At 46.9% G+C, this 12,410-nt stretch overlaps 1 protein-coding gene across 1 annotated transcript; it reads left to right on the top strand.

Annotated features, from left to right (window-relative positions):
• Positions 1 to 1,439: 1,439 nt before the first annotated feature.
• Positions 1,440 to 2,768, top strand: LOC107116431 (zinc finger protein 135-like; the record flags this gene model as incomplete). Its single annotated transcript, XM_015418323.1, has 1 exon — positions 1,440 to 2,768. A coding segment is annotated over one exon (1,329 nt), but the record flags the coding sequence as incomplete, so codon positions are not given.
• Between the last annotated feature and the right edge of the window lie 9,642 nt (positions 2,769 to 12,410).

The raw sequence follows: 12,410 nt of genomic DNA, 5'->3' as shown, positions 1-12,410 counted from the left end.
TCCTGGCCCCACTGCTGGACCTCCTGATGGCACCTGGTATTTCTGGCCACTGTGTGACAGAGTGTTGGTCTGGATGGACCACTGGCCTGATCCAACATTGGCTTCTCTTATGTTCTTAGGAACTCTCAGTCTGGGGCAAGTGATGCTCTGTATTCTTGGTGCTTGGGGGGGGGGTCAACAGTGGGAGGGCTTCTAGTGTCCTGGCCCCACTGGTGGACCTCCTGATGGCACCTGGTATTCTTGGCCACTATGTGACAGAGTGTTGGAGTGGACGGGCCATTGGCCTGATCCAACATTGGCTTCTCTTATGTTCTTAGGAACTCTCGGTCTGGGGCAAGTGATGCTCTGTATTCTTGGTGCTTGGGGGGGGGTCAACAGTGGGAGGGCTTCTAGTGTCCTGGCCCCACTGCTGGACCTCCTGATGGCACCTGGTATTCTTGGCCACTGTGTGACAGAGTGTTGGAGTGGACGGGCCATTGGCCTGATCCAACATTGGCTTCTCTTATGTTCTTAGGAACTCTCAGTCTGGGGCAAGTGATGCTCTGTATTATTGGTGCTTGGGGGGGGGGTCAACGGTGGGAGGGCTTCTCGTGTCCTGGCCCCACTGCTGGACCTCCTTATGGCACTGGTATTTCTGGCCACTGTGTGACACAGAGTGTTGGACTGGATGGGCCTTTGGCCTGATCCAACATTGGCGTCTCTTATGTTCTTATGTTCCCTAGTGTCTTTTTACTCCACTTCTGTGGTGGAGCGAAACGGGTTTTCAATGGATGCGGGACGCTTCCCAGATGTTCGCGTCTGATCGCACCCTTAAAATCTGCCCGGCATTCACCCCTATGGCGCGGCTAATTCTGTGTGTGATAGCAGCCTTAGTTTGCTAGCATTATAAAGCCAACTGGGCAATACAGGCCTTCTGGGGCCTGGAATCTGGAGGTTTGGAAGCTCCTTCTTGGCAAGATCTCAGCTGTGGCTCTTGAAAGTCTGTAGTATCCTGAAATCCTAGATATTCTGGGGAAAGGTGGGGGGAATTTTAAGGTCAGCCAAGCTGGAAGAGGCCGAAAGGGCCATCAATCTTTTTCTGTTGCAGCCTTTGGACCTTACCTGCCCTCCCAGGTGCTAATGCTATCTCTCTCTTTATTCCAGCAGAGGACGATCAGGAGAATGAGGAGGGTGAGGAACTTCATCTGCAATTGCCAGATACAGTTAATAATGAAGACTTGAAAGGAAACTTCTGGAATCAAATTAGCTCTAAGGGAAAGAAAGACAGCCATTTGGTTCAGAAGACAGATGGAAGAAAGTGTAGTGTACATTTTCCAAAGCACAACATAATGAAGACAAGTAGATCCATTCATTGTGGAAAGTACTTCAAATATAGACCACAGCTTCTTGTAAACCGAAGAATAAAAAGAGGAGAGAAAGCTTTTGAATGCTCAGAGTGTAGAAAGAAATTCAGTCAGAGCAGCAATCTTCAAAAGCATAGAAGAATCCACACAGGGGACAAACCTTTTGAATATTCAGAGTGTGGAAAGAGATTCAGTCAGAGTAGCCAACTTCAAGAGCATAAAAGCACCCACACAAGGGAGAAACCTTTTGAGTGCTCAGAGTGTGGAAAGAGATTCAGTCAGAGTGGCAATCTTCAAGTACATAAAAGAATCCACACAGGGGAGAAACCGTTTGAATGCTCAGATTGTCAAAAGAGATTCACTACACATAGCCATTTAAAATATCATCAAAGAACCCACACAGGGGAGAAACCTTTTGAATGTTCACAATGTGGAAAGAGATTCAGTCAAAGTAGCCATCTTCAAGATCATAAAAGAACCCACACAGGGGAGAAACCTTTTGAATGCTCAGAGTGTGGAAAGAGATTCAATCAGAGTAGACATCTTCAAGAGCATAAAAGAACCCATACAAGGGAAAAACCTTTTGAATGCGCAGAGTGTGGGAAGAGCTTCAGTACAATTCGTTACCTTCAATATCATCAAAGAACCCACACAGGAGATAAACCATTTGAATGCTCAGAGTGTGGAAAGAGATGCAGCGGGAGTAGTAGTCTTCAGTACCATGAAAGAACCCACACAGGGGAGAAACCGTTTGAATGCTCAGAGTGTGGAAAGAGATTCAGTGGGAGTAGTAGTCTTCAGTATCATGAAAGAACCCACACAGGGGAGAAACCGTTTGAATGCTCAGAGTGTGGAAAGAGATTTATTCAGAGTGTCAGACTTCAGTATCATCAAAGATCCCACACAGGGGACAGACCTTTTGAATGTTCAGAATGTGGAAAGAGATTCAGTCAGAGTAGCAGTCTTCAAGAGCATAAAATAACCCATACAAGGGAGAAACCTTTTGAATGCCCAGACTGTGGAAAGAGATTCAGTATGAGTCGCTATCTTCAATATCATCAAAGAATACACACAGGGGAGAAGCCTTTTGAATGCTCACATTGTGGGAAGAGATTCAGTCAGAGTGGCAGTCTTCAATATCATCTAAGAACTCACACAGGGGAGAAACCTTTTGAATGCTCAGAGTGTGGAAAGAGATTCAGTTGGGGTAGCCATCTTAAAGAACATAAGAGAATCCACACAGGGGTGAAACCTTTTGAATGCTCACAGTGTGGGAAGAGATTCTGTCAGAGTAGTACTCTTCAGCTGCATAAAAGAACCCACACAGGGGAGAAACCTTTTGAATGCTTAGTGTGTGGAAAGAGATTCATTGACAATTCTACTCTTCAACGGCATCACAGAACTCATACAGGGGAGAAACCTTTTGAATGCTCATTGTGTGGAAAGAGATTCAGCCAAAGTGGCACACTGCAACAGCATCAAAAAACACACAGGGGACAAATGTTTTGAATGCTCATAGTGCGGAAAGACATTTGGGCACAATGGCACTATAAAAAAAACCTTCAAAATACCCACACAGGAGACAAAACTTTTGAATACTCACCGTGTGGAAAGATATTCAGTCACAGTGGCAGTCTTCAACTGCATAAAAGCCCATATGGGGGGGACGAACCTTTTGAATCGTCAGAGATTGTCAGAGTGGCCTTCTTCAAGAACATTGGATCACCCACACAGATGAGAAACCTTTTAAATAAACAAAATGTGGAAAGAAATTCAGGTTGAGTAGCAATCTTCAGCAGCACCAGAGAACCCAAACACAGGAGAAAACTTTTCAGTGCTCAGCATGTTGGAAAAGATTCAGACAGACTGGCCTTCTTCAGTCACATCAGAGAACCCATATGGAGGGAGGGAACTTTTTCAGTGTTCAGAGTGTGGAAAGAGACTGAGTTGGAGGAGCACTTTGTGAAAATATCCCACAGAAGGAGAAACCTCGTAACTGCTTAGCCTGTGAAAATAGCACTTGTCTTCTTTCACAGCTAAAAGACAATCACAGAACGCATTAAGTATTAAACCAATAGAAACTTGAAAAAAACTTGAATCTACACAGAAATCTTACCCTAACCATGATAGCCAACATCCTTAATTCACATAACATTTTTATCTGACAAGCAGTTCTAGGCCCTGTTCACACGGCGAGTTTACCACGGGAGAGCCATGATAGAATGGCGGATTTTCCAGGCACGATCACACCGCAACATCTGGCAAGTGGAGCGCACCCGTGGCCAACCCGTGGCATACCGCCGAAAATGCGGAATTAGAAAATACCTGGTAGAGGGTAGTAGCAACCAGTTTGCCACAAGCTGCCTCCAGAATGCGTTGGTGTGATCGCGCCGGCGCGCCGCTTTTCCCTCCGGCCCCTTGTTGACACGGAGGGAAGGAACCGTGGCATGCCGCCGACGCGGGGGATCGCGTTATGGCACGTTAAATTGCGGTGCCGCAAATAGCCACGCCTCCCCCCCGCGTTAACTGGCCCGTGTGACCGGGGCCCTAGATAGGCATTTCTGAACCCTAATCCCTCCGCAGTTCAGCTTGCTGTGAGATTCTGAAAGAAGAAAAAGAGAAGAAGAGATTGGATTTATACCCCGCCCTTCACTACCCAAAGGAGTCTCAGAGTGGCTTACAAACTCCTTTCCCATCCCCTCCCCACAACAGACACCCTGTGAGGTAGGTGGGGCTGAGAGAGCTCTTGACAGAAACTGCTCTTTTTCAAGAACAGCTGTGCCAGAACTATGACCTGCCCAAGGTCATCCAGCAGGTACAAGTGGAGGAGTGGGGAATCAAACCTGGTTCTCCCAGATTAGAGTCCGCGCACTTAACCACTACACCAGATTGGCTCTACCCACTTTGAAGCCCGAAGTGTTCTAGCAGTAGGATTCCTTTGGGTTGAAAAGAAAAGTTTCTGTCCCCCAACTCAGCAACTCAGTAGGTTCTTAGGGGTCAGACCCCTCAATAACAACATCCAGTATTGGGCAAATTGTCCAGTATCCGTGGAGTTGATGGTGAACATATTCGGACATGAATTCCCGAATCCTGGCTGTGCTCCCCACCCACCTCCATCTTCTTCCAGAGAGAATCAGGAAGAAGAAGTACGATTCCCTCCTCTTAGTCTGACCCCCCCTCCCCGGACTCCATGAGCCAGAAATGACCTGGACTAACCCTTGGGCCAAGGCTTGTCCCAACCTCTGACTCCTCCGAGCCCCCCTTGAATTCCTCCTTGGAGATTTTTGCCTTTATGGAGCAGAGTGGGAAGATTTTCCTTCCATCTCCCTTTCTCTCTTGCTTAATTTGGAAAAGTATTTCATTAGGATTCTTAATAGGCATCAAGGGGGGAAAATATCCTGCCTTTTTCCAGAGGCTTAGTGTGTGGAAATGGGTGTCTGAAGTGATAAGTAACATCCCATAATGCCTGTGTTAAAGGGACAGCATGTTTTTCCCTTCAAGCAGTGGGCAACCCTAGATTGAATGTTTCTTAATAAATCAGAGAAAACAAAGCTAAGGAAAGGTCATATTTAATTGAAGAGATCATTATTTGTATCAGCTAAACCACTCTTTGCGTTTTCTGTGCTTTGTGGGGCTTTTATGTGTTAGGCTTCATTAAATGCGTCAAAGGTTACTGTTGCATTTCCCCCCCCAATTGTGTATAAGGTTCTAAAAAATATCCTCTTGCAGATGTTTGAGACTTGCACCTCAAGCCATTACTAGCCCCTTTGAGCAACCACAAGAGAGCAGATTTTTTTTGGCCAGGTTGGCAATTTAATTTGTGGGGGGAATGTCATTAGAATTTGTTACCCTAAGTGGTTGTGAGGGTATCCTGAGTATTTGGGGGGGGGGATTTAACAAGGAAACCCAAACATTAGAGAAGAGCCTAATCAAGCAGGATCTCCACCGATGTATACTGGGAGTTTTCCCTCAGTAGTGTTGGAAATAGGTGTGTTGCAAGGTCTAAATTCAGTCATTATAGGGTTAATGTGTGCTTACTTTGTGTGCTATTGTTTAAACTGACCTAGAAGGGAACCTGGCACAAAGCCAATGGGAAGAAAGCCCGGGAAACTGAAGCCTATTTACTAACAATTATTGGTTAATGCATTCAGATGATTTCTTTCTAGTAAGATGTAGTCTTAAGTCTGCTTGTTGTTTTGTGGATTTCCTGTGTACCCTCCCCTTTATAAATAAAGATTTTTACATGGAAAGAAAATGCCTCCTCTCCAGTGAACAGAGATCCATTGCAAACTCTGAATATCTAACTATTTTTACCAAATTTTCCGACAAGTAGAACTCTCAAAATGAACCAGGCCATGATAAATAAAATGGTTTTTATTAAAGAGAATTAAAGAATACAAACAAAACTTATTAACTGAAGAGCACTCTATAAACACACATGCAAGTTCAGAAAATAAAGGTGGTACCTTATAGAGACAGAGAAGGGAACTTATTTTTATGGGACTATATTTACCTATCCAAAGAAACAGAGATCTGAGGAGAAGGACGAGTGAAACAAACCAGCATTCCACTCAAGGAAGGAAGTGTACCCAACCTCACATTGGGGGTATAAGTTGGTGGACATCCAAACACACATAAACTAAGAGTGTGGCTGGATATACCCTTTGGAGCATGATGTGATTGCTCCTAGAACAATGTTGTGATAGTTATAGTGAGACAATGGCTGTGGTCACACACACACTAAATAATCCACTTTCAGTGCACTTTCCAACTGGATTTTGCCCATTCACACAGTAAAAATCCAGTTGGAAAGTGCACTGAAAGTGGATTATTTAGTGTGTGTGTGACTGCAGCCAATGTGTCTGAGCGAGGAAGCGTCATAACTTTCCCAGGAATTGTGAATGCAATGTAACATTCATGTGAAAATGTCTGTTGTCTTTGGTGACCTTGAATCATCAGGACAGAAACCATTACAAGGCCCCGGTGACACGGGCCAGATATCGCGGGGGGGAGGCGTGGCAAATTGCGATTATACGATCAGACGCGCCGGCGGCACACCATGGGTTCTTCCCTCGGCGCCGGCGTGTAAACGAGGGGCCGGAGGAGAAAGCTACGTGCCAGCGCAATCACACTGCAGGCATCCAGAGGCAACCCGTGGCAAACCGTTTGCCAGTACTTTGGAGGTACTATTTCTTATTGCACGTTTTCAGCGGTAAGCCACGGGTTGGCCACGGGTGCGCTCCACTTCCCAGATGTTGGGGTGTGATCGCGCATGGATAATCCGCCCACCACCCGTGGCAGTAAGTAATAGTTTATTAAGAACAGTCATAAGACCAGCAGAATGAACCAAAATATTAAACACAGAGTCCACAACATAAGAACCTTACAAGCTTGATTCCTAAAATACCACACCGGTCAATTCCATCATTAATGGCTTGAGTTACAGTACATTGCGCTTTTTAATTGCCAGGTAACAATATTTAGCAACATTGCTTGTGACAGAATCATAAGTATCAGCCAGTAAGAACTTCATCAAGCATTCCTCGGCACCCGTGGCTTTCCCGCGGCAAATTCGCCGTGTGAATGGGCCCAAGAAGTGTTATAGGATTAAAAAGTTTTTTACTAGATAACTTTTTTAGGATAACCAGGTAAGGAAAGGTCAAGCAAGGTAGGGAATTGTTTAATTTTACCGCCATTTTTGAGAAGTCAGTCTTGGAAACTGATGGATTTAAAAAGGGAAGGGAACTGTCAGATACCCACCCTGAGCCCGCCCATGGGATGGGCGGAATATAAATGCTAATAATGCTAATAATAAATTAAAATAGTCCTATCTCAAATTCCTTCTTTTCGAGAACTCAAAGTGACTCGGATATGTAGACAAATCAGGGCACAGCAATTAGCCATCATGAATAAATGGAACCTCCATGTTCTGGGTCATCATACCTCTGAAAACCTGTTGCTAGGGTTTTTAGACTGATATGACACTGATGTGTCATGTTGTCTCTGACCTCTTTTTTTCTCCCACCAGCCCAGACTCAATGGCAGGGGTGTCAAACATGTGGCCCTTGGGCTGGATCCGGCCTCCACAGGGCTGCTATCTAGCCCTTGAGCAACTGGCTCTCTCCCGCTTCCTTCTCCAATTCTGCTACTACTGCATTGCAGCTTGCTTTCCCAGTCTCTCTTAATCGCACGTGAGAGATATATAGGCCTCTGTTCTCTGCACTGGTTGAGTCTCCTCCCCCTCCCCCTGGAACAAGTCAGAGCTTGTTTTCTGGCCAGGATCCCTAAATCCTGGAGACAAAGGCAAGGCTGTCTTCCCTTCCATTGGTTGAGGCCCCTCCCTTCCTCCCCTTTGCTGAGCTGCCTCAATCACATGGGAAAAATACAATGCACCTTTAAGACCAACAAAGTTTTATTCAAGGTATGAGCTTTTCTGTGTCTTGCTACAGTGTGTGTATATTTTGTTGGGCTCATTATGCTGTGTGTGTGTGCACGCATGTGCATGTTTTGTTTGACTTTTTATGCTGTGGCTCTCCTGGGTGCAGCTGGGTTTGCCTCCCCTTTATCACTGTATTCATGCCTTCATGATCCAGTCTTTCTCAGTAGGAAAGCAATGAGAACTATTTAGATGAGGAATAACAACAAGCCAGATGGATTAGGCTGAGAGTGCATGTCCAGACCAAGTTCACCCAGCACATTTCCTTTGTAGAATGGGAATTTTGTTGCTAGACTTCCCAGATATCAGGCTGATATTGACCACTATACATGGCTGTCTATCTATTCTTACATTGCCTCATAGGAGTTGCAGTTATTTTACTGGGAAGATTATAGTTTTGTAGACAACCACATAGCCCTCACTCTGTGTCATAATGCCTTCACATGTTCTTGACCACCACATGAAGCAATTTATGTACAAAAACTGGCAAAGCCCAGCCATTTCATGTTTTCCCCGGGGTCCTAGGCTCAGAGCACTGACCATGAGATTTCTGTAATGAATGTCAATAAATCAAAAGTAGATTTGCAGCTTACAGATACACACCTCAACAGCATACATAAGACAGCTACAGCACAGACATTTTGATGCAATAATTCAGAGCAGGGGGTGTCAGTTATCAGAGACTGCTAAGTAAAAAAAATTAATTCTGTTTGTGTCCTCAGAGCTCTCCACTACCTGGCATTACATTTTGTGACACATATGGCCTGGCCCAACAAGGTTTCATTGGTGTCAGATCCTTCCCTCATAAAAAATGAATTTGACACCCCTGCACTAGAGGCTGTGTTGCCTGGCATCACCAAGGAGTCTCCTTGGCCACAGACTGGGGGGGGCGTCAGATCCTTCCCTCATAAAAAATGAATTCGACACCCCTGCACTAGAGGCTGTGTTACCTGGCATCACCAAGGAGTCTCCTAGGCCACAGACTGGGTGTGTGTGTCTCTTACCCATGTCCTCTTCCTCCCCAACCAGCGTGCTGCCATTCGGGCTCTCTGTTTCTGGCTGTCATCCCTGGTCTACTGTAAGAACTCCCCTTTTATCTTTCCTGCTCTCCTTTCTGCATCGCCCTTCCTCCCTCCCCTTCTATTGGCACCTGCTCCTGTCACTCAAGGCCCTGCGGTGGATTGTTTCCTGCAGGATCCTGTCCTCAGATTCTTCCAGCCTTCAGCATGGGGCATGCCCACCCGGACCAACCTGCCCCCGGAGTCCTGTAGGGCAGAGTTCTCCACCCTGGGCTTCCGCCTTTTCTATGGGACCCTGTAGGATCAGGTGGCCAACCAAGCCTGGAGACTTTCTCTCATAGACAAGGGACTTCACTGGCCCTACTGCCAGGCCTAGCATCTCCCGGATTCCCAGGTCTACTGTAGCTTCCTGCAAAGCTTTCCACAGCCTCATGGGGGCTGGCCACTTCCTGCTGCTCTTCCCATACCTTCAGTTTGGTGTAGTGGTTAAATGCACGGACTCTAATCCCCACTCCTCCGCTTGCACCTGGCTGGATGACCTTGGGCAAGCCCTAGTTCTGATAAGAGCTGTTCTTGAAAAAGAGCAGTTTCTGTCAGAGCTCTCTCAGCCCCACCTACCTCACAGGGTGTCTGTTGTGGGGAGGGGAAGGGAAAAGAGTTTGTAAGCCGCTCTGAGACACCTTTGAGTAGTGAAGGGCTGGGTATAAATCCAATCTCTTTTCTTCTTCTTCTGACTCCTGGCACAGCCTCTGTCCAATGAGGTATATCCTTGGCTCTACCACAGCCCATGCCATTGCCTGTGCCCCTTGCCCTCATTAAGAGGTCTGCGACTACAGCTACCACTGCAGTAAGGGAGGCTGGTGGGCTCGTGGCACCTCAGCAAGCGGGGAGGAGGGAGGGTTGGCCTCCTATTTGGGGTTTGCATCACCATACCATGGCAGCCTTTCTTGGGGTAGATCCCAAGCCTCACAGGGTGTCTGTTGTGGGGAGGGGAAGGGAAAAGAGTTTGTAAGCCGCTCTGAGACACCTTTGAGTAGTGAAGGGCTGGGTATAAATCCAATCTCTTTTCTTCTTCTTCTGACTCCTGGCACAGCCTCTGTCCAATGAGGTATATCCTTGGCTCTACCACAGCCCATGCCATTGCCTGTGCCCCTTGCCCTCATTAAGAGGTCTGCGACTACAGCTACCACTGCAGTAAGGGAGGCTGGTGGGCTCGTGGCACCTCAGCAAGTGGGGAGGGGGGAGGGTTGGCCTCCTATTTGGGGTTTGTATCGCCATGCCATGGCAGCCTTTCTTGGGGTGGATCCCAGATCTGGGTCTGGTGGCACTGGGATCAGACACTAAGCATTTGAGAAGTTTCTCTGCAGTGTGGGTTCTTCAATGCAGTTGAAGAATGACATTCTGACTGAATCTCTAGCCACACACTGAGAATTCAAAAGGTTTCCCCAATGTGTGGGTTCTTCGGTGCAGTTGAAGATGACACTCTGACTGAATCTGTTTTCACACTCTGAGAATTCAAAAGGCTTCTCCTCTGTGTGGGTTATCTGATGTAGCTGAAGATGGCCACTCTGACTGAATCTCTTTCCACACGTAGAGCATTCGAAAGGTATCTCTCCTGTGTGAGTTCTTCGGTGCAACTGAAGATGGCCACTCTGACTGAATCTCTTTCCACACTCTGAGCACTCAAAAGGTTTCTCCCCTGTGTGGGTTCTTCGGTGCAGTTGAAGATGACCACTCTGACTGAATCTCTTTCCGCACTCTGAGCATTCAAAAGGTTTCTCCCCAGTGTGGGTTCTCTGATGCCGTTGAAGATGGCCACTCAAACTGAAGCTCTTTCCACACGCAGAGCATTGAAAAGGTTTCTCCCCAGTGTGGGTTCTTCGGTGTTTCTGAAGAGTGCCACTCTCACTGAATCTCTTTCCGCAATCCGAGCATTCAAAAGGTTTCTCCCCTGTGTGGGTTCTCTGATGCCGCTGCAGATGGCCACGCAATCTGAATCTCTTTCCGCAATCTGAACATTCAAAAGGCTTCTCCCCTGTGTGGGTTATCTGATGCCGTTGAAGACTGCCACTAGAACTGAATTTCTTTCCACACTCTGAGCACTCAAAAGGTTTCTCCTCTGTGTGGGTTCTTTGATGCACTTGAAGATGACCACAGTGACTGAATCTCTTTCCACACTCTGAGCATTCAAAAGGTTTCTCCTCTGTGTGTGTTCGTTGATGCAGTTGAAGAGTGCCACTGTGACTGAATCTCTTTCCACAGTCTAAACATTCAAAAGGTTTCTCCCCTGTGTGGGTTCTTAGGTGCTTCTGAAGAGTGCTGCTCTCACTGAATCTCCTTCCGCACTCTGAGCATTCAAAAGGTTTCTCCCCTGTGTGGGTTCTTTGGTGCTTCTGAAGAGTGCCACTCTCACGGAATCTCTTTCCGCACTCTGAGCATTCAAATGGTTTCTCCCCTGTGTGAGTTCTTAGATGCAGTTGAAGATGACCACTCTGACTGAATCTCTTTCCACACACTGAACATTCAAAAGGTTTCTCCCCTGTGTGTGTTCTGTAATGCAGTTGAAGATGACCACTCTGACTGAATCTCTTTCCACACACTGAACATTCAAAAGGTTTCTCCCCCGTGTGGGTTCTTTGATGTAGTTGAAGATTGCCACTCTGACTGAATCTCTTTCCACACACTGAACATTCGAAAGATTTCTCGCCTCTGTGTATTTCTTGGTGCACAAGCAGCTGTGATCTGTTTCTGAAGTACTTTTCAAACTGAATGGATTTAGTTCCCTTCATTATCCTGTCCTTGGGACAATGTACTTTACATTGTCTTCCATCACTCTTCCTAACCATATGGCTGCTGTTCTTTCTCTTAGGTCTGCCTCGATTCCTGACATTTTCTTTCAAGTCTTCATTTCTAACATCTGGCATTTGCTGTTGAAGTTCTGCACCCTCCTCATTCCCTTGTTCATCCTCTGCTGGAATAAATAAGTACATCATGTTAGCACCTGGGAGGGCTGGAAAGGTCCAAAGGCATCTATGCAGGGGTCATTTTCTAGAAAAAGAGGTGCAGGAGCTCATTTGCATAACTCATTTGCATATGCCACACCCCCTAACAAAGGACAGGCATGTTTAAAATGAGTTAAGGCATATGCAAATGAGTTTGAATCCCCCCCTCCCTGAGTCTCTCCGCAAAAGCGGAAAGGCTCAGGAGGAAAAGGGCCATGTCTGCTTGCCTCCCCTTCCCCTCTCCAGCCAACCCACCACTTTAAATGCCTCCCCGCTGCTTGGAAGGCCTTCCCCGGCTCACCCACTTAGGTGGACAGGCGAGGGAAGGCAGTGGGGGCCTCAACAGGCCTTCCCCCGCCCGCCTGCTTTGGCAGGCAAGCAGGGGAGGGCACGGGGAGGCATTTAAATGCCTCCCCACTGCTTGGAAGGCCTTTCCCGGGGGGCTAGGGTTTGCTGGGCTTGTTACTGCCAGAGCGCTGCTCTGTTGCGCTCTGGCAGGAAATGACCTCTGCATCTATGTGACTGCAGTAGGGAAGGAATGATGGCCATTTGGCCTCATCAAGCTTGGCTGAGCCACCCCCTAACCTTTCCCCAGAATATCTAGTATTTA

Source organism: Gekko japonicus, unplaced genomic scaffold, assembly GCF_001447785.1.
Source record: "Gekko japonicus isolate JY-2015 unplaced genomic scaffold, Gekko_japonicus_V1.1 scaffold6961, whole genome shotgun sequence".
Classification (NCBI taxonomy): Eukaryota; Metazoa; Chordata; class Lepidosauria; order Squamata; family Gekkonidae; genus Gekko; species Gekko japonicus.
Note: the sequence above shows the minus strand (reverse complement) of the source record. Positions and strands in the feature narration are given on the sequence as shown.